The sequence below is a fragment of the Sporisorium graminicola genome, chromosome SGRAM_21 (genome assembly GCF_005498985.1).
Source record: "Sporisorium graminicola strain CBS 10092 chromosome SGRAM_21, whole genome shotgun sequence".
Classification (NCBI taxonomy): domain Eukaryota; kingdom Fungi; phylum Basidiomycota; class Ustilaginomycetes; order Ustilaginales; family Ustilaginaceae; genus Sporisorium; species Sporisorium graminicola.
Genome location: NC_043730.1, coordinates 245,748 through 265,599, shown reverse-complemented (window position 1 = coordinate 265,599; position 19,852 = coordinate 245,748). Strand labels below are relative to the sequence as shown.

Below are 19,852 nucleotides of genomic sequence, written 5' to 3'. Positions count from 1 at the left end.
TAAAGTGCCTTCAGAAGTCCTCCAGATCTGTCAAGAAACTAAAGATCAACCAACCTCCCCTTCATCGTTTACTTTGTCCAGCATTAGTGCCACTCGTACCGCGAACAGGACCGAATTCACTTCACTGCCACTCGTTTGCAGCTGACACGCAAGCTCGCCACCGCGTTGGTCAGCCTACTCCATCTCTCACAAAGGGCGAGACATGCTGAAGCAAGCGAAACACGATGAAGGCAACGGTCAAATCCTTGCTGGTGCTCAGCATCTACGCGGCCAACGTGCTCAGTGCACAAGCCGCATCGCTCGAGCACCTCAACCTGCTCTTCAACACGCGCCAGGCCCAATCCGACAACCAGACCGACGCGGTTTCGATCAACTGGAACATCAGCTCGTCGGACAACTCTGCCCTTGCCACAGCGCCGCTTGCAGGCACGTTTTACCGCGGTGCGCCGGAACTGGCGGATGTCAACAGCCCCTTCCACCCGGTGACGGGCAACGGCGGGTGGGAGTGGGCTGTGGAGAAGGCGCGCGGTGTTGTGGGGCAGCTGACGCTCGAGGAGAAGGTCAATCTGACCGCGGGCATCACCGGTGGTCGGTGTGAGGGTACGCTCGGTCGCGTGGATCGGTTCGGGATTCCAGAGCTTTGCTTCCAGGACGGTCCAGCGGGTTTCCGTGCAAGCGACTTTGTCACCGTGTTCCCTGCAGGTGTGACCACGGCGGCGACGTGGAACAGAGACCTGATGTACAAGCGTGCCGCTGCGCTCGGTGCCGAGTTCGTCGCTAAAGGTGTTAATGTACACCTTGGGCCAGTGACGGGTGGTCCACTCGGTCGCAGCCCGTTCCAGGGAAGGAACTGGGAAGGCTTTGGCCCTGACCCTTACCTCCACGGCGAGGCGGCTTACTACACGGTTTCAGGCACGCAGTCTGCCGGTGTCATCTCGACCGCCAAGCACTTTTTGGCGTACGAACAGGAAACCTACCGACAGCTGTACGCCGCTTCGGACCCATACACGCTCAACCCGAACAACAATACCGAGCTGACGTACAGCTCGAACCTGGACGACCGCACGCTGCACGAGCTGTACCTCTGGCCGTTCATGAACGCCGTTCGTGCCGGTTCTGGGGCATTGATGTGCGTGTACAACCGCGTGAACAGCACGGAAGGGTGCGAGAACAGCAAGCTGCTCAACGAGATCCTCAAGGACGAGCTCGACTACCAAGGCTTTGTGGTGACCGACTGGTCCGCGGCGTTCAACACGAGCAACACGTACAACGGCGGGTCTGACGTGGTCATGCCCGGCGGAATGACGGGCGGCTACAAGAATCTAGTTGGTGGCTCGGACCTCGTCCGTGCACTCAATGCAGGCGAAGTCAAGATGGAGCGAATCGACGACGGCATCACGCGCCTCCTGACACAGTGGTACCTGCGTGGACAGGACAAGGGCTACCCGACCGTCTCGTACAAGGACGGCTACCAGAACACGATCTTCAACGGCACGGTTGTCAACGAGCACCGCAACGTCCAAGGCGACCACTGGAAGATCGTCAAGGAGATTGGCGAGGAAGCTGTGACGCTGATCTATAACAAGCAGTCGAAGCAAGCGGGTCCTCAGGGCAATACGGATTTCGGGCTTGGTCTTCCCCTGGCGAAAAAGGCGCGCGTCGCTGTGTTTGGCAGCGACGCCGGTCCCAACCCGTATGGCGCCAATGCGTGTCAGGACTGGATCGGCCTTGGATCGCAGCTGTGCCCTGCCAACGCGACGTCGAACGGCACCCAGGCGGTGGGATGGGGCTCGGGAGCGGGATTCTTCCCGTACCTCATCGACCCGCTTGCCGGAATCTCTGAGGTGGCCAAGGACAACCGCGGTGCGGTTCTGAGCAACCTCAACGACGTCGGCGATGAGCAGAACCAGAAGCTCATCAAGCAGTTTGCCGGTCTCGCCGATGCCTCGCTCGTTTTCGTCCAGGCGCGTTCGGGCGAGGATAGCGACCGCCACTCGCTGCGTCTCGATGCGGACGGCGACGAGCTGATCAAGCTGGTCGCATCGCAGAGCAACAACACGATCGTAGTGATGCACACGGTAGGGCCGGTGCTCATGAGCGACTGGTTCGACCACCCGAACATCACGGCGCTCGTTCTGCCGCACCTGCCGGGCCAGGAGTCCGGTAGCTCGCTCGCCCGCGTGCTCTACGGCGACGTCAACCCCTCCGGCAAGATGCCTTACTCGATCCTGTCGGATGAAGACGCTGTGCACTACCCCAAGATCGTTGGCAGCCCAGCGAGCGATGCGCAGGTGGACTTCTACGAGGGACTGTACATCGACTACCGCGCGTGGGACAAGATGGGCCTCAAGCCACTCATCCCCTTCGGCCACGGCATCTCGTACACCAACTACAGCTACTCGAACCTGCAGGTGCAGAAAGCGGGCGACAACTGCTACGCGCCCAGCGCTTTCAGCGGCTCGTTCAAGAGCGACAAGCAGCCCGGCGGCGCCGGAAGCCTGTTCCAGTACCTCGTCAAGGTGTCGGCTGATGTCAAAAACGTCGGCGGCGTGCAAGGTGACGAGGTCGCCCAGCTGTACGTCGGCTACCCCGAAGCAGCCAAGGCTCCTATCAAGCAGCTACGCGGGTTCGACAAGGTGCAGGGTCTCCAGCCCGGCGGCGGGTCGAAGCAGGCGACGTTCAAGCTGGCCAAGCGCGATTTCAGCGTGTGGGACGTGGTTAAGCAGAAGTTTGAGGTTGTCGACGGAGAATACAAGATCTGGGTGGGTAAGAGCTCGAGAATGTCCGACTTGACGCTCAAAGGGTCGGTGACTATGCAGGATGGAAAGGTGGTTGCTGTGAGCAACTGAGCCGAGGTGATGAGGAAAACAGTTCGCCATGACAAGGAGATCAAAGGTGTGCTTTTGACCTCGTTTACACTCACTGTCTTTGATCCTTCGACACGCAAACATGGATACAATTGCTTCTTGCTTGGTACACGGCTGTTTATTATACTACAATGCGACCCAACCGCTCTTGCTCTCAAGGTAGCCAGCTGTCAGTGGTGTGAGAGGTGAGCATGAGGAAGCGCATTCAACGGCGATGCTGGACAGCTTGAAAAGTGTCAAGATGTTAGATATCTGCGTCAAACATCTTGGAAACAATCGCAGGGACGCGTCGCCTTTTGTTTGCTTTGCCGCAACCGACGTTGCTCCGCTTATGCATGTGGAGCACTTTCATGTGGAGCGCTTGGAAAGACCAACACACACACACGCACATACTCCCTCTCTCGAAACCATCTTGGTCGAGTTGTCGTTCGACATCGTCGTTCCTCTCCCACTCACCTTTCATTGCACACGTTACCCCACTCACGCAAGCCCCAGCTCGGTATCTCGTCGTCATGATTCGGATCCGCCATCCACAAGGTACAGCGTCGTTCAAGGTCGACGAAAGCACCACGACGCTCGGTCAACTGCAAAGCTACATCGCCGAGCAGTCGGGGATAGCAGCTTCGGATCAGGAGCTCAAGATTGGGTATCCGCCCAAAAGCATTGATCTGGCCTCGGTGGGTGATGCGACGCTGTTGAGCTCGGAACTTGTGGGGATCAAGAGAGGCGAGCAGGTGATTGTAGCACGTAAAGCAGGTAGTGGCGGCAGGTCGGTATCCACTAGCACAACGCCATCAGCGACCTCTTCGTCGCACGCTGCGACCACGTCATTTGGGGCCATGGGTGGGCCGAAACCGAATGTGTCGACTGCTACTGGGCCAAGCGGGTCGTACGGGCTAGGCGCACGAACGCTTCAGGACGGCCTCACAGCTCGCACTCCCTCAACCACCACCACCACCTCTGCTGCACCTGCCAGTGCATCCAGCGGAGCCAACGTCACCGACGGCAGCGTCTCTGCCGCGTTAACTTCTGCTCCCACATCGCTGCTCACGCTCAAAGTGGTTCCGGACGACAACTCGTGCCTGTTCAACGCGGTCGGGTACCTCTTCTCTCAACGCCTCGGCTCCGACATCTGCCAAAACCTGCGTCAGACCGTCGCGTCCACCATCCGCTCCGACCCGGACTCGTACCCCGACATCGTCCTCGGTCAACCGCGCGATGCGTATGTGTCCAAGATCCTTTCGCCCACCACCTGGGGAGGCGCCATCGAGCTCTCGATCCTCTCGCATCACTTTGGCGTCGAGATCGACTCGATCGACGTCGCCACGGGCACGGTGCACCGCTTCGGCGAGGACATGGCGTACGAGAACCGCGCCATAGTCGTCTACTCTGGCATCCACTACGATGCGCTTACGCTCAAAGACGGCGGCGCGGAGACGACTGTGTTCCCAAACTTGACAGCAATAGGTGTGGAGGAGGCGGAGGACGAGGTGTTGGGTGCTGCAAAGGAGGTCTGTCGGGAGCTTAAGAGGAGGAGGTACTACACGGATACCGCTAGTTTTAGTTTGAAGTGCAAGACGTGTGGCACAAAGTTGACGGGCGAGAAGGAGGCGGTGCAGCATGCGAAGCAGACTGGGCACGGAGACTTTGGCGAGGTTTGAACTGCGATACGAGAAGCCCAAGTTTCGAACGGACACAAGGGTGGACTCAAAGCTCCAAGCAACAGCATTGTTGCTGAACGTGGTACAGTCTGCGAATTTGTCGCCTTCAACTTGTCAGCAGAACTCTCTCTCTCTGAAAAACGAAAGGCCCTCCGAAGGAAAACGGACTGGATATGAAACCACATGACCCGGAACAAGCTTCCCAAGCAATCCTCTTTGTCTTTCGAATCGGAACTCCATCACCCGTCACCTCTTCTCCGGCTCATCCTTCTGGAAAAACAATGTGCTCATCTCTGGCCTCGCAGCTTCCACTGCAGTCAAGCTTTTGCGAAGGAAAAGGTCCCTCAAACTCTGGTTTCAGAGTGCATGTCTTGGAAAGCTGAGTCCAAACTCTAATGACCGGTGTCCCTTTGTTCTTGCCGGAACTACAATCGGAAGCTGACTTGCACCGGTCAAAGTTTGCCGCAACGAAGAACAAAGGGCAGGGTGGGATTACAAGCCGTGTTGCATGAATTCGACGCATGTTTCCTTTGTCAAAGGGGCAAAGGGTCCTGTTTGCCACATGGCTTTCATTATGAGCTTCGATTATGCTGTGGCTGGAAAAACAGGGGGGTGCCGAGAGAGCGATACTGTATGCAACGCGGCAGTCGACAAAGGGGACGGTTTCGGCAAATTCAGATTGGCGGGGCTCTCAGCTGTAGATTCGACAAGGCTTGCCAAAGAACCAGCGGCTCTCTGGATGAGTATTAGAGGGAGGTTAGTGGGGCGCTCTAGCTGGGGTTCCGAGATACAGAACGTGTACGAGGCGCGACCGGACGTGTGGTGGGGATCGCTACACGTCGGATAACCCCTTTGATCTTCTTGCCGCCTTCCTTTCGCTCGTCTTGTTTCGACTGTTCGAACCCATAAAGACCTCCTTCTCCTCCTCCCTGGTTTGCAAAGGAGCCACCTTCCTCTCCCCTCTCTCTCAATCCTTTTCCCTTCTTCCTTAAAGATGACGTTGCTCAGCACCCTCGCCTGTCTAATCTGCAGCTTGGTCGCGTGTCTCGACGGATGTGACGCTGTGCCCGTCCCGTCATGCCCCGAAAACGGCTGTATCATCTACGCTGATCCCCCCTCTACTCCGCTGCAAGTGACTCTCCATCCACTCGGGATCGTTGTCGGCACGACTAGCGAATACTCTGCGCAACGCTTCACGCTTCCATACGCGCGTCCGCCGGTCGGGACGCTACGGTTCGCGTCGCCAGAAGCGCTCTCGCCGTTCGAGACGCTGGTCTACAACGCAACGAAGCTGCCAAAGGCGTGCATGCAGCAGCCGGATGCGTCGTACGGCATCGAGGAGGATCATGTCAGCGAGGACTGCCTGTATTTGAACATTTATCGGCCATCGCAGCAGATGGCGCAGATGCCGGTGCTGGTGTGGGTGCACGGGGGCAGCTTTGTGAAGGGCACGTCGACGGCTCCTGGGCTGGACGGGTCGTGGCTGGCCAGCCGGTATGGTGTCGTCGTGGTCACGATCCAGTACCGCTTGGGTGTGTTCGGGTTTTTCTCTCCCACTGCGTTCACCGACGAATTTTCAACTTCATCTTCGAACGTGCAGGGCAACCAGGGCAGCCGGGACGCCATCCAGGCGCTGCAGTTCATCCACGACAATATCGCCGCTTTCGGAGGCGATCCTAACCGCGTCACGCTGGCTGGGCAGAGCAGTGGCGCACACCTGATCCGCTCGCTCCTCAACGCTCCCTCAGCCGCCCCGCTCTTCGCACGGGCGATCCTTCATTCAGACCCGGCCAACTTCGGCACTCAGACGCTGAGTACGAGCAAGGCGGTGAGCGACTTTGCCCTCTCGCAAACGGACTGTTCGGATCTCGCGTGCTTGCGGTCCATGTCGGCAGCGGATCTGCTGAGTGCTAGTGCGACGACGGTGCAGGCTGGACAGAGCATCAGTGCGTCTGTGGCAGAGGGCGAGGTGTGGCGGCCGTTCCTCGGCGCGCTGACCGGGTCCGCGTTTGAGCACAAGCCCAGTGGAGGCAAGCCGATTATATTTACAAACGTGGAGAACGAAGGAGGATCCGCAGTGGGGACGATGCTGCTGCCGACAGGAGCGGATGCTTCAAGTGCAGAGCTGCGAGCGTACCCCGTGACGATGACGCGCGAGCAGCTGCTCGGCGAGATGTTCAACGCAGGCCGCGGCGAGGCTCTCTCCAACGCGACGCAGTACGGCATGAACACAAACACCTCCGCCTACCCTCCCCCCGCACACATCGAACTCTACACGCAGTCCAACGACAGTCTGCGTCGTAACCTCGACACTGTCCTAACACAAGGCATGTTCACCTGCCCCACCTGGTTCAACGCCCAACGCTATGCTTCCACGAGCACACCCTCCTACGTCGCCCTCTTCGAAAAGGGGATCCGCTACCCCTCGAATGTCGACAATGACTACTGTCAAGGTGACAGGGTGTGTCACGAAGACGACATACAGCTTCTGTTCACGGATCCGAACAAGGCGAGAGATGCGGCGACGCGCAGGGTGGTGGGAGAGGTGCAGGCGAGATGGTTCGCGTTTGCGACCAGTGGCGATCCGAATACGGGCGACTATGGAGGGTGGGGCAGTGTGGGCGCCGGTCAGCGGGAGGCGGTTCATGTGTTGAGGCTGGGTGCGAAGGCGTCCGGTTTGTCGGCGCTAGACACGATCTCGCTGCAGAAGGTACAATATGCGGGCTGTGGGCAGGTCTGGCATAGTCAAGTTCAGTTTGACTGGCAGCTGTACGGCTAGCCGTTGGTTTCAAATCGCTCGCTCTGGTAGTTTGAGCTTCCTCTCTTGTCCACTGCTATTACCCTTTCCTGTGAGTTCAATGTCCCTTCTTCAATCCGCACCGATGAACTAGGATCGTGTCGAGGGGTCAAAGGCCGGTCGAGCGGTTCGACTGTCGCCAGCTGTCCAATAGTGAGAAGCGACAGTGTGGCGCAAACATCGGGGAAGAAGTATCGATAAGCCCGATACCCGATCTGTTAGCGTGATTTGAAAATGGTGCTATTTTGAGTTTGGTTGGTAATAGATGGCGAGTGCGATATCAAATATCTTGGCCCGAGAAGCCCCGTTTTGAATTGCTCTTTTTTTGGTAGAAAGAAGGTGGAAGAATGAGCGCCAGCCAAGCCAAGGAAAGCACGGGGCAAGTTGAGAGAAGAGGGAGAAGCCGGGGATCCATCCTCCTGGTTCGGTCTTTGTAGGCCTTTGCGTCGAGGCGATCGATACAGCTTGGGCCTGGAAATGCAAAGTCCAGAAGAACGCAAATCAACAGACACATGCACGTTGCAGCTCTTAGCCCCTCGCTCTCTCTCCTCTCTTCTCTTCTCCACCACCATCGTTACCTCTTGCTGTTCCCCCCTGCATCAGGTATATGCCGTCGCCCGTTCGCGCCAGTGCTACTTCATCGATCCGTAGACTTTCACAGACCGCACGTCAGCTGTCCAACGGAATCGCTTCCTCGATCACCACCATGGCTTCAGCTCAGGACTACAAGACGCGTCCCGTCGGAGCGCCTAACACGCTCGACTACCGAGTGTACCTCGAGAACACCAAGACGGGACTGCCCGCCTCGCCTTTCCACGATGTGCCGCTGTTCGCCGACGAGAGCAAGACGATCCTCAACATGATCGTCGAGATCCCGCGCTGGACCAACGCCAAGATCGAGATCAGCAAGGAGGACAACTTCAACGCGTTCAAGCAGGACACCAAGAAGGGCAAGTTGCGCTTTGTGCGCAACTGCTTCCCGCACAAGGGCTACATCTGGAACTACGGCGCCTTCCCGCAGACCTGGGAGGACCCGCACCACACCCACCCGGACACCAAGGCCAAGGGCGACAACGACCCGCTCGACGTGTGCGAGATCGGCGAGCAGGTCGGCTACACGGGCCAGATCAAGCAGGTCAAGGTGCTCGGCGTCATGGCCCTCCTCGACGAGGGCGAGACCGACTGGAAGGTCATTGTCATTGACGTCAACGACCCCTTGGCCAGCAAGCTCAACGACATTGAGGACGTCGAGCGCCACCTCCCCGGCCTCATCCGCGCCACCAACGAGTGGTTCCGCATCTACAAGATCCCCGACGGAAAGCCCGAGAACCAGTTTGCCTTCTCTGGCGAGGCCAAGAACCGCAAGTACGCCACCGAAATCGTGCACGAGTGCAACGAGGCCTGGAAGAGGCTCATCAGCGGTCAGGCCGACGCTGGCGAGATCAGCCTGACCAACTCGTCGGTGCAGGGATCCAAGGGCTTCGTGGGTGCTCAGGACGCCGCTGTGACCAGCGTGCCCAAGGCTAACCCCTTGGCCCCTGCCCCTATCGACGCTAGCATCGACAAGTGGTTCTTCATCTCGAGCTCGTCCAACTGAGCCGCGGTTTCTTATCTTTCGAGAGGGAGATCTGAAGTCATGTCCCGCGTGAGAGTTGCAATTTCATCATGTCCTCATTGATTTGTAGAGTGCGGGAAGTGTTTGAGTGTGTGTTGTGAGTTGTAATTGGGATGGTTGAGAGCAAAGAGAGCGGGTGTGCTATGCGGAAGAGGATTGTTGCAAGCGTTGCTTCTTTCGTCGTTTTTGGAGCTTCTTTTTGCGGTTGGCTGCTGCATTGCGGCTTGCTTTGGGCGCTTGTGCTTGGTCATGGTTTCCACGGTGCTCCTCGTCGTCGTCGTTGTCGTCGTCATCGCTTTCATCCGCCTCGACGTTGTCGACGTCGTCGATGTCATCCACCGTTCTTTTAGCGCTGGCCACCTTGTGCGTGCGCTCGGCATCATGGTCGCGCCGGACAAAGCAGGCGACAAAGAAGCCGTTGCAGCTCTCGACGTGTGGCCGGTCGCCGTCGCCCCTTCCACCCGGGATGCAGCGGATGACGCTGTCCGCGACGTCGAGCCTACCTGCGCACGCCGCCTTGTCGCCTCTTACGGGCCAGCTCGGGATCACGTCCGCACGGGGCGCCAGCGCCCAGTTGAACTCGCTCGCCTCGTCTGTGTCCAGGGCACGCAGGACAACAGCCTCGTTCTCGGTTGCGTGGATGCTGCAGGTCGAGTAGACGACCTTGCGGAGCGCGGGGAACTTGAACGCGTGCCGGATCATGAGCAGCTGGAATTCCGACAGCTGGTGCAGTCGTCTCGCGAGTTTCGAGGTGCTTTCTTCGGCACCGGGGGAAGAGGGGGAGTCGTCGGCGTCGTTCTCGACATCGTCGTCCTCTTTGAGAAAGTCTAGGCGGTTGACGATGCCCGTGCCGCTGCAGGACGGGTCGAGAAGCATGTGCGTCACTAGGGGAAAGTCGGCGGGGTTGGTGGTGAGAAAGTCTTTGCGCTGTGCGACGACGTTGCCTCCAGCAGCTTTGTCCGCCAAGGCCCCGACTGCAGTGAGCCGTTTAACGAGCGTCTTGTACCGCACAGCATCGCGTTCGAACGCATCGATGCGCCCGGCCTCTTCGCCGTTGAGCACAGGCGAGGCGGAGCGCTTGCTGAACATGATCGCGCTCAGATGCGATGTCTTGTTCCCCGGCGCACTCGTCGCGTCCACCACCATCCCGCCCTGTGGCGGATCCAGGATAAACGCAGGGAAGCAACTCGCCAGATCCTGCATCACCACCCAATTGTCCCGGTACATCTCGCTCTTCAACAGTGCACTCGTGGCCTTGGGGTGGAACGCCAGCAGCCCAGGCACGTGCAGCGACTCGGCAAACTCTTTGATGTTACCCAGCTCTTGCACTCCTGGAAGTACCTGCGTGTATCGGTTCTCGCTCAGCCAGTCAAACACTTCTTGGCACGTCGCACGCAGGGAATTGATCCGGATCCATCGAGGCATGCGTGCCGTCATCTCCTGGTACAGAGCACCCGAACGCAGGTCCTGGATTCGCGATTTGCCTTGTCGGATCTGAAGCTTGACGAGCGACGAGTGTAGCGAGGCTCGATACCGCTCGAGAGTCACTTTAGGCGGCCAGGTCTTGCTAGCTTGGATACCGCGGGACTGGAAGAGTAGGTCGTGGCAGAGCACTAAGAGGAAAGCCTCTTTGCTCGGGTAGTCACCTTTGCTGGGTTTGGACTGTGACTGCGACTTGGGTACGGCCTCTTTACCTTTGCCTTTGGCATTGAACTTGGGATCTTTGCCTTTATTTGCCGGTGGTGGACTCAGTGTGAAAGTCCGGTCTTCGAGCTTGATCACTTTGGACTCGTCCAATGCATGGCTGAGAGCGCTTCGATAGGCCAACGAGTTGATGAGGATGGCCAACACCCTGCCGGAATCAGGATGCGGCGCCGCAGCTGCTTTCACCGAGCATTCGTCGCGCAGCACGCGGTCGAGCGCTTTGGCTGACCGAATGTAGAAGTCCGCCATCGTCGACGAGTGACGTGCGTGGTTGAAGCGAAAGGAGGATGGAGGAGCAAGTAGCAGAGGAAGAAGCAGGAAAAGGAAACCAAGGAGAAGCGGTCAGGGTCTCGTTTCGTTTTTTTTTGGCATTTCTTCTCAACCCTCTCGAAAAACCCTCTCCACATTTTCTCCTTTCAGGCGTGTCCGGGTTCCGAGAACCCTGCTCACATTCTCACACCACCAACACTGGTCATGGTGCTCCAACATCGATTGCTGTCGATCAACTGGGTATTGGAACATAAACAATGACTTCTCGAAATACACCCTTGCAACGCTCAGGCGTCGCGAGTGGTAGCGGCGCCAGTGCCAGGCACGACGTTCTGCAGAGCTGGTGCAGCCTGAACCACTTTTTCGACCAGGGTATCACCCACCGACTGCTCTTGTTCTTGAGTGGGTTGGAAGGTGGTGCTGGGCGACTTGGAGAGCGCACTACGGATGGGCTCGGCGCTGCTCTGTCGCGAAGGCGTGCGCTGTCCGTTCTTGGGAGGACGCGGTGGACTGGTCGGTTGAACAGCCGCAGAGTCGCCGTCCTGCGAGGCAACTTGCTGCGCCGAGGTTGGGGAAGCGCCATGATGGCCGTCGAGCGATTGAGATCCGGTAGGAGTAGCAAATGCCGCCGTGTCCATGGACGGTCGCACACTGCCAGTGGCCGTTGCCGCGTCGGTCGCTGCTGCTGAATCCGAGACTCCAGCCTGCTCCTTGATCTGTTCGACTCTTCCATTAGCAGGGCGAGCGGGTTCGTTGTCCGCTGTAGCCGCAGACGCTTGTGCATCTTTAGCGGTCTCTGTCTCAGTGCTGGGCGCGAGCAGAGAGAGATCCTGTCGTACCGAGCTGCTGCGCTGAGGAATGTCACGAGAGACAGCGGTTGAAGCGGGTGCGCTGCCTGCGTGGACACCGAGAGTGGCGGCAGGCTTGCGGGAGATGCTGCCGGATGGGCGAACTGTAGCCGAGTCGTCGGAAGCGGCAAAGACCGAAGTTCGGAACGACTGGTTGCGAGACGGCGGGGCGGGAGGTGGTGGTAGCGTTTGGGATGCAGAGGCAGGAGGGGCAGTAGCGGATGCAGATCCGTTGGCCGACGTCGAAGAGCTGGGACCTGCTTCTTCGAAAATGGTGCCATTGGTGGCACTTGCCAGGGGAGCCGGGTTGAGAAGAGCGGCTTTTCGTTTGTGTGAGTCTTCAAGATCCTTCAAGCTCTTGAGACCGGCGGAAGACGTGTTAACTTCAGCAGGAGTGGCAAAAGAGAACTGGTCGAGCGACTTGGGCAGCTGTACGGAGGCAGCTTCATGAACCGCGTCCTCCTCCTTGAAAGTGGGGATCCACTGACGTCGCTCTTTGAGGAACTTTTGCATGTCGACGGTAGTGGTGGCAGCATCAGTAGGCTTAGGAATGCTACGCGCAGTGAGGTCGATCTGTTCCCACTGAACACCCTTGCCGGCAAAGAGATCCGAGGGGCGGGGGCTAGCAGATGGGGTGCCAGATGGAGCAAGGCCGCCGGAGACATCGCGACCGACGCCCTCGGCGAGCGGCGTGCCGGTGGCAGCTGCGGCGGGATTGCTCAACGAGGGAGCGACGGCCGAGGGCGTGATGACGGGTGGAGAGCCGGGCGTGGCAGCAGGCCGGCTGAGACTAGTTCGACTGGCGTGCTTGGAAGTGGCATTGTTGAAGTAGTCCGAAGCAGGCGAGCCGTTGGATTTGTTGTTGTTGGTGTTGGACTGTCCGGACGAGCTGATGTCGACGCTCTGAGAACCCTTTCTGCGGGTGCTGCCAAAGAACTTTTTCATGCTGGACGAGTTGCGCGAGCGAAGCGAAGAAGACTCGGAGGTGTGCGAAGGACCACGGCGGTCGCTAGTGATTTGTCCGAATTCGGGAGTGTCGCCAATCACGTCGGAGGCCTCGAGGTTGTGGTTGCGAGAAGAAGGGTCTTGTTTGCGCTTGTGTAAGCTCGAAGTGTCGGAAGAGTAGGATTTGCGAGACTTGAGACCGAAAATCGCCATTGTCCTCGAGAGCGAGTCGAGCAGAGGGAAAAGGTGTCGGTGACAATCAAAAGCAAGCTGACGCACAAGAAAGCAAGCTAGTGTGTATAGCTGTCGCCAAGAAAGAGCCAGTCGAGAGATCCCGCGTGCTGTCTACAAACGTGGTCGCTGAGAGTGGGACGACTTGAAGCAATGGCTGTTTGCTCGTAAGATGGCGTGGATGGTGTGCCGAAGCGGATGGTGGATCTAGCCCAGAGTGATAGTGACGTGGTCTAAGGGGGGAACCAGACGACGGCGCAGCGGATGGAGCGGGCGAAAATGAGAGAGAGGGTGAGGGTGGGAATGGGAGTGGGAGGAGTGGGTTCCTGTACAGAGCGAGTGGCAAGGGCAGCGTGAGAAGGACAGAGAGACACTCATGCGGGTGCTGCGTGTGTGCGTGCGTTGGGTTGCGTGCGTGCACTGACGGGTCATTTAGTCGAGGCTACACGGACGGCCACACGAATTGCGCACAGGCTTCTTTCTGCTCTTTCTTGAATCCAAGTCGAATCCGTTTCGGCTACAGAGGCTCGAGCAGTTTAACTTTCAAGGTGCGTGCGTGCGTGCGTGCGTGCGCGTATGTGTGTGGACGTGTGGGTCCAATGCTAGTTTCCTTTCGTCTTCTTCTCATCGCAATCAACCTCTCGAGAGAAGAAGCCTTGAATCGACCTTGCTGAGATTGCAACTCGAACCGACGACGAGAAGGTTGAGCAAATTGCTCCAAGAAGCAAGTTGTGGGTGATTGTGTGCGGTTGTGCGTGCGCCTCTTGGCTCAAGCTCGGCCAACTTTGGCTGGCGTTGGTGGCCGAGCTGCAGCATTAGAGCATTCTAACAAGAAATTTCACCAAGAGGACGATCGATCGATCTGGCATGACACTTCCACGTATCCCCGATGCTATTTTTTTTGCGCCTGAGAAGCAGCTGGAAGAAATGCAAAAGCAACGCGCAGCTGTTCGTCTTTGCACTTTTGCTGGTTCACCAGTCGCGCGCGTTGACTGTGCGTTGCCTGCCTCCTCTGGCTTGAGAGCGTAAATCGTGATTGCTTCTTTGCGCTTCGTTGTTGTAGCGGAGCAGCGTGCGCAAAAAGTGACACTCTGCTCGCGACCAAGCTGGGCCTTTGAGCATTTCCAAAGTGTTTGTCGTCGTCGATTGATCTGCACCACCACCACCTCGATCATCCTATCGTACCCGCTACTTCTCCTCAGCTTCGCCCGCATCTTTCGACAGCGCCATTGTGGTCATCTCTCACACCGCACTCGAACGCACAGCCGAGGACTCGCATCACTCCACCATGTCGGGACAACAGCCCGTGTTCGTCATGAACACTGGACCAGAGCGACAGACCGGCCGTAAAGCTCAGATCTCCAATATCACTGCCGCAAAGACCGTCGCCGATGTCATCCGCACCTGTCTTGGTCCCAAGGCCATGCTCAAGATGATCCTCGATCCCATGGGCGGAATCTTGCTCACCAACGACGGAAACGCCATCCTCCGTGAAGTCGAAGTCGCCCACCCTGCCGCCAAATCCATGATCGAGCTCAGTCGTACCCAGGACGAAGAGGTCGGCGACGGTACCACCAGTGTCATTATCCTCGCTGGCGAGATCCTTGCACAGTCCTTGCCTCAGCTCGAACGTGGCATCCACCCGGTCGTCATCATCTCTGCATTCAAGAAGGCGCTCGCACGTGCGCTCGAGATCGTCGAGGACATTTCCGTCCCCGTCGATGTCACCAACGACAAGGACATGCTCGCACTCATCAAGACCTCCATCGGTACCAAATTTGTCTCGAGATGGTCCGATCAGATGTGCAAACTTGCCCTCAAAGCCGTCCGCACCGTTGCCATGGTCGACTCCTCCGCTTCTTCCTCGGCTGCGGTAGGCAGCGACCCCAGCAAGACCGTCGACATCAAGCGCTACGCCCGTGTCGAAAAGGTCCCCGGCGGAACCATCGAGGACTGCCGCGTGCTCGACGGTGTCATGCTCAATAAGGACGTCACCCACCCCAAGATGAGGAGGCGCATCGAGAACCCACGCATCATGCTCCTCGACTGTCCGCTCGAGTACAAAAAGGGCGAGTCGCAGACCAACATTGAAATCACACGCGAAGAGGACTGGAACAAGATCCTCGAGATCGAAGAGCAGCAGATCCAGTCCATGTGCGAAAAGATCATCGAGTTCAAGCCCGACCTCGTCTTCACCGAAAAGGGCGTCTCGGACCTTGCACAGCACTACTTGCTCAAAGCCAACATCACCTGCATTCGACGTGTGCGCAAGACCGACAACAACCGAATCGCCCGCGCTACCGGTGCTACCATCGTCAACAGAGTCGACGACCTTAGGGATGCCGACATTGGCACGCGCTGTGGGCTGTTCCACATCGAAAAGCTCGGCGACGAGTACTTCACCTTCCTCGAAGAGTGCAAGGAGCCCAAGGCATGTACCATCCTGCTGCGCGGTCCCTCGAAGGACATTCTCAACGAGATCGACCGCAACTTGGCCGATGCCATGGCCGTGGCGCGCAATGTCGTCTTCAACCCCTTGCTCTCACCGGGTGGAGGTGCCACCGAGATGGCCATCGCTTACGGCCTCTCCGAGTTCGCCAAGGAGCTCGAGGGTGTCGAGGTGGGTCCCATCCGTGCCGTCTCGGACGCGATGGAGGTCATCCCGCGCACGCTCATCCAGAACTGCGGCGGCAACGCCATGAAGACGCTCACCAGCCTGCGCGCCAAGCACGCCAATGGCGAGCACTCGTACGGCGTCGACGGCGAGTCTGGCAAGGTCGTCGAAATGAAGGAGTACGGCTTGTACGAGTCGGCCGCCGTCAAGATCCAGACGTTGAAGACGGCTATCGAGTCAGCGTCGCTCTTGCTGCGTGTCGACGATGTCGTTTCCGCCAAGAGGGGTAGACAGCCAGGCGGTGGCGCTGGTCCTGGTGTGCAAGCGCCCGATGCAGGCATGGGCGAAGACGCAGGCCCGGACATGCCTCAGATGTAGAAGCTTAACGTCACATTCAGACACACACACGCACACACTGTTCAATGCAAAATCCAGTCGTTGCACGAGCGACGTGCGGCAAACATCTTGCAACATCATCCAAAAGCTGTCTTCCCGGAGAGCATCTCGTACGCGCAATGCAGAGTCGGACGTCTTTTGAAGCAGACGGGAGAAAAGCGACTGATGCTGAGATTTCGTGCGTGCGCAAACAACAAAACTGAAAAGATGGTGTGGTATCTAGAAAAACATTCTCCGAGAGTGTAGAAGCTAAGCCTTGAGACCTGTCGAAGGTGTAGGCGAGCCATTCTGCGCGGCCCCATTCTGCGCGCTCCCGTTCTGCGGCGTGGTTGGGGCCTTGGCCTGATCCTTACCCGTGTCCACCAACTCCTGTCCATCCCTGCCTCTCCAAATGCCATCCCTCTGATCCACCATGCCGTACAGCTTCGTACTCTGGTTCCTGTTCAGCGCGGCCATCCACTCGTCCACAATCTGCTTCGAGTCCACCATGACATTGATCTCCTGCGAGTGGAACCACGACTGCGTATCCTGGTTTCCACTGCCCAGCACCGCCACCTGCCCATCAAACGCCGCAAACTTGACATGACAGTTACGCTGCTTCCTCACAGCATTCAGCGGGCGCGTCATGTCCTTGCCCGTGTACCAGTACACCTCAAGGTACTTCTCATCCCCCTTCCCCTCTTGACGCAGCTGCCTGTAGAACGCCGTGACCACCTGCTCGTTCGTACCACCCTGGAACGGCATCGACTCTGACTTGTCGTTGAACCCTAAATCCAGCCACAGCTCCACCTTGACGTGCCTGCGTACAGCGGCCAACACAGCCGCCTTGATCGGCGAAGCATTCAGCGTGGGCGATTGGATGAAAATGTGCTTCTTGGCATAACGGAATCCGGCCAACCACGCCGCGTCTTGCGGGTTGCGGATGTCGGAATGCCCTGGCGTGCCGTGCGGACGTCGATTGACCAGTGCCATGGGAACGGGCTCATGCGGCTTGTGGAAGACGTAAGGCTGGAAATCCAACACATCGTTGAGCGCAGCGATATTTTCGTCCGACAGCTGCTCGGTCTTGATCTCGCCTTGCACTTTCGAGTTGTTGGCGAAGTCGAGCGATTTGGTGATCGCCGTCAATCGCTCAGCCGCTGAAGACTTCGAAATTTGCGACAGCGTGCGGCGGTGCACTCGCCGGTATCCGACAGAGCCAGGAACACCATCGTCGTCTTTACCGCCAGGAGACTGGGGCTCGGTCTTGGCGCCGGTTGTGGCCTCTTGCTTAGTATTGAAGATCTCGGTGTTGAGAGCAGGGGCAACAGGGGTCGTGCTCGATTCCGACGGAGCCGCGGCCTTGCTAGCAGCTTCCTCGCTACCAACGCTGCTGAGGGCAGCCTTGGGGCTGCCAGAGCCCTCGTCGATCGCCGTGTGGCTGGGAGCGTCATCAAGGCTCTCCTCTTCGGCTTCGATGGATCTGCGCCAGTCAGGCTGCTCGGCGTGATCTTCCTCTGCCACGGCTGTGGGCACATTGACACCCGATGCCAGCGTCGTCTTGGGTCGCGGATTGCGTCTCACCTCCTGCGCGACGTTCTTGGAACTACTCTGGCCGAGACCAAACACCTCGAGCGCGCCCTCGGCCCATGCCGGTGGCTTGGCGCCTTCCTTCTTCATGAGCGCTTCGACAATGTCGGCAAAGTGTTTCCTTTGGTGCGGGGGATGCGCGGGCTCGGATTTTTCGGAAGGCTGCGGCTCGGTCTCTGCCTTCTCAGGCTTCTGCAAATTGCCGCTCTGGAAATGGCTGAAGCGTTCACCGAGCACCTTTTGCGCCCACAGCGCACCTGCATTGCGAGCGGCCCTCTCGCCATCGACATGATGCTCGGTGGGGGCCAGACGAATGGGCGGAGCAGCACCCTTGGAGCCAAAGCTGTCGCGACGCATGACCTGGTCGACGACATCGCCGAAGTGGAACCCGATGGGGCTCTGCATGCTCCTCTCCTTTTCGACTTCGGTGGCGGTGTCTTCGTCGTGCAGACGTTGTCTGACGTTGAGTGCCAGCTGCTTGAGCTTTTCCACCGTAAGCGACGGAAGCGTACTCTCGCTGCCGGTCATGAAGGCGGAAGGAGAGGGTGCTACGGGCGCAGGTGCAGTCAGGCAAGGTAGCGGAGGGTGGAGTTGATTACCCCAGCTGATGAGCGCATGGTCGTAGATTGAATTGACAATGTCACCCTCGAGACGGACGCAGGCTTCGACGTTGGGACGGTCCTGGATATTGTTCGAGTTGATGAGGGCTACTTGGCGGTCGACAATGAGGAGCTTCGCATGGAAGGTGCCCATCAAGGGACGATGATAGTTGAGGATCTCCATGGTCAAGTTGGGGATCTCGCTCTCGGTGGGGAGACCATTCGTCTTCCACATGCTGGGAGGGACGGGTTTGCGCAGACGGAAGAGGTCAGCCAAGGTTTGAGGGCCTCGATCCCACATGAGCTTGACGACGATGCGCTCTTCGGCGGTGGGGGGACCGAGCTCGATGCCGTCATCGTCAACGTCGTTCTCGGGTCCGTCACGATCGTTTTCCGTCCGAGCGTTGGAGCCGGGTGCACCTTGCTCCTCCAGCAACTGGTTCTGCTGCTTGGCGGCCTTTTCTTGTTGTGGTGGGTCGGATGGATTGGCAGCGGCGCCAGTTTGTCCTTTGCGTCGAGCCTCGAGGGCTTTGAGCTTACGCCGCTTTTGAACACGGTTGTTGAGCTCAAGAAGCGCCTCAGCGATGCGATCAACGTTTTTTCCGCCCTGCCAGTAGTTTGTGAGAAGGATGACCTCACGGCGTGCTGCAACGATGCAATCGAAATAGTGACCAATGATGTCGGGGCCGGTCGAAAAGATGGAAAGCGGCGCAATGCCCGTTGTAGCGAGGAGGGGAGGCGAGACGACGCCGGACATGGGATTGCGAGGTAGCGGGAGCAGGCAGTCGGCGAGGATCATGAGGTAGAGTCGGGATGGTCCACCTTCTGCCGTCGACTTGTATCCGAAACGGAGTCGAACACGCTCGAGCTCGTCGTCATCGGGCTCGCGATTGCCATGATGAACTGCTCCCTTGTCCCAAACCCAATGTTTGTGTCTACCCTCTTCGAGCTGCTCCTTGATTTTGAAACGGAGGATTCCGCGTTTGGCAGCAGAGGGGGAGGGGAAGAGATGCTTCGCGGCCTGTGACGGTGGCAGGGTAGGATCGGCAGCCACCGCGGATGTGATGGTGGGCTGCGAGGATTGTGGACGCGAATCTTGAAACGGGCCGACTTGGGAGCCAGCAGAGAGATGTGCCTTCTCTTCGGCCTCCGTGCGGATGTGCGAAGATCCACAGACGGGCATGTTGACTATGGGTGCAGTCGAGCGTCGACAACGGTGCCTACGAAGGCAAGTAGATCAAGAGAATGTTGGCAGCACGATCGACTGAATTGTTGCAGGAAAGAGTCCTGCAAATTGTTGGTGGACAAGGGATAGTTGTGTTGAGTGTAGGTTGTCGACAAGATGAGAAAGTAGAAGGAAGACTTGGTGTTGGAGCAAGTCGAGGTTGAGAGCACGGACGGGAAGAGCCGATCGGAGCGACGAGCGACAGAGTGAGCAAGGCAGAAGCAAGCGTCGGTGGAGAGTGGGGACCAAATGCTGCAGCTAAATTGCAGTGGAGAAACAGCGCAAGAACGGTAAGCGAGGCATCACGCCTCCGCTTGACAGTTAGTTCACTCAGGCTCTCTCACGCAGTCTCTCGCTCGCAACTCTCTCACACATGCACACGTTCTCGAACAGTGCAGGTGTGCGGCGGTGCACTCGAATCGATTCTACTATTCGACACGTTAAGGTAGAGCGACGGTGCCTTCAAGCCAAAGCCAATTCGGGTGATATAATGACGAATGCTAATCGAGGA

General features: G+C 58.2%; 8 protein-coding genes across 8 annotated transcripts; 5 read left to right on the top strand and 3 right to left on the bottom strand.

Moving 5' to 3' along the window:
- Nucleotides 1–224: 224 nt before the first annotated feature.
- On the top strand, nt 225–2,849 carry EX895_003556 (uncharacterized protein; the record flags this gene model as incomplete). The annotated part of the gene is made up of 1 exon (XM_029884154.1): nt 225–2,849. The coding sequence occupies one exon, from the start codon at nt 225–227 to the stop codon at nt 2,847–2,849; it is 2,625 nt and encodes an 874-aa protein (XP_029739527.1).
- Nucleotides 2,850–3,379: 530 nt separating this feature from the next.
- On the top strand, nt 3,380–4,528 carry EX895_003555 (uncharacterized protein; the record flags this gene model as incomplete). The annotated part of the gene is made up of 1 exon (XM_029884153.1): nt 3,380–4,528. One exon carries the CDS (start codon nt 3,380–3,382, stop codon nt 4,526–4,528), a length of 1,149 nt encoding a protein of 382 aa, XP_029739526.1.
- A 994-nt stretch (nt 4,529–5,522) lies between these two features.
- Nucleotides 5,523–7,307, top strand: EX895_003554 (uncharacterized protein; the record flags this gene model as incomplete). The annotated part of the gene is made up of 1 exon (XM_029884152.1): nt 5,523–7,307. The coding sequence occupies one exon, from the start codon at nt 5,523–5,525 to the stop codon at nt 7,305–7,307; it is 1,785 nt and encodes a 594-aa protein (XP_029739525.1).
- A 625-nt stretch (nt 7,308–7,932) lies between these two features.
- EX895_003553 (uncharacterized protein) lies at nt 7,933–8,922 on the top strand (the record flags this gene model as incomplete). Its single annotated transcript, XM_029884151.1, has 1 exon — nt 7,933–8,922. One exon carries the CDS (start codon nt 7,933–7,935, stop codon nt 8,920–8,922), a length of 990 nt encoding a protein of 329 aa, XP_029739524.1.
- A 159-nt stretch (nt 8,923–9,081) lies between these two features.
- EX895_003552 (uncharacterized protein) lies at nt 9,082–10,893 on the bottom strand (the record flags this gene model as incomplete). The annotated part of the gene is made up of 1 exon (XM_029884150.1): nt 9,082–10,893. One exon carries the CDS (start codon nt 10,891–10,893, stop codon nt 9,082–9,084), a length of 1,812 nt encoding a protein of 603 aa, XP_029739523.1.
- Nucleotides 10,894–11,201: 308 nt separating this feature from the next.
- EX895_003551 (uncharacterized protein) lies at nt 11,202–12,275 on the bottom strand (the record flags this gene model as incomplete). The annotated part of the gene is made up of 1 exon (XM_029884149.1): nt 11,202–12,275. One exon carries the CDS (start codon nt 12,273–12,275, stop codon nt 11,202–11,204), a length of 1,074 nt encoding a protein of 357 aa, XP_029739522.1.
- A 1,951-nt stretch (nt 12,276–14,226) lies between these two features.
- Nucleotides 14,227–15,930, top strand: EX895_003550 (uncharacterized protein; the record flags this gene model as incomplete). The annotated part of the gene is made up of 1 exon (XM_029884148.1): nt 14,227–15,930. The coding sequence occupies one exon, from the start codon at nt 14,227–14,229 to the stop codon at nt 15,928–15,930; it is 1,704 nt and encodes a 567-aa protein (XP_029739521.1).
- Nucleotides 15,931–16,197: 267 nt separating this feature from the next.
- Nucleotides 16,198–19,299, bottom strand: EX895_003549 (uncharacterized protein; the record flags this gene model as incomplete). Its single annotated transcript, XM_029884147.1, has 1 exon — nt 16,198–19,299. The coding sequence occupies one exon, from the start codon at nt 19,297–19,299 to the stop codon at nt 16,198–16,200; it is 3,102 nt and encodes a 1,033-aa protein (XP_029739520.1).
- Between the last annotated feature and the right edge of the window lie 553 nt (nt 19,300–19,852).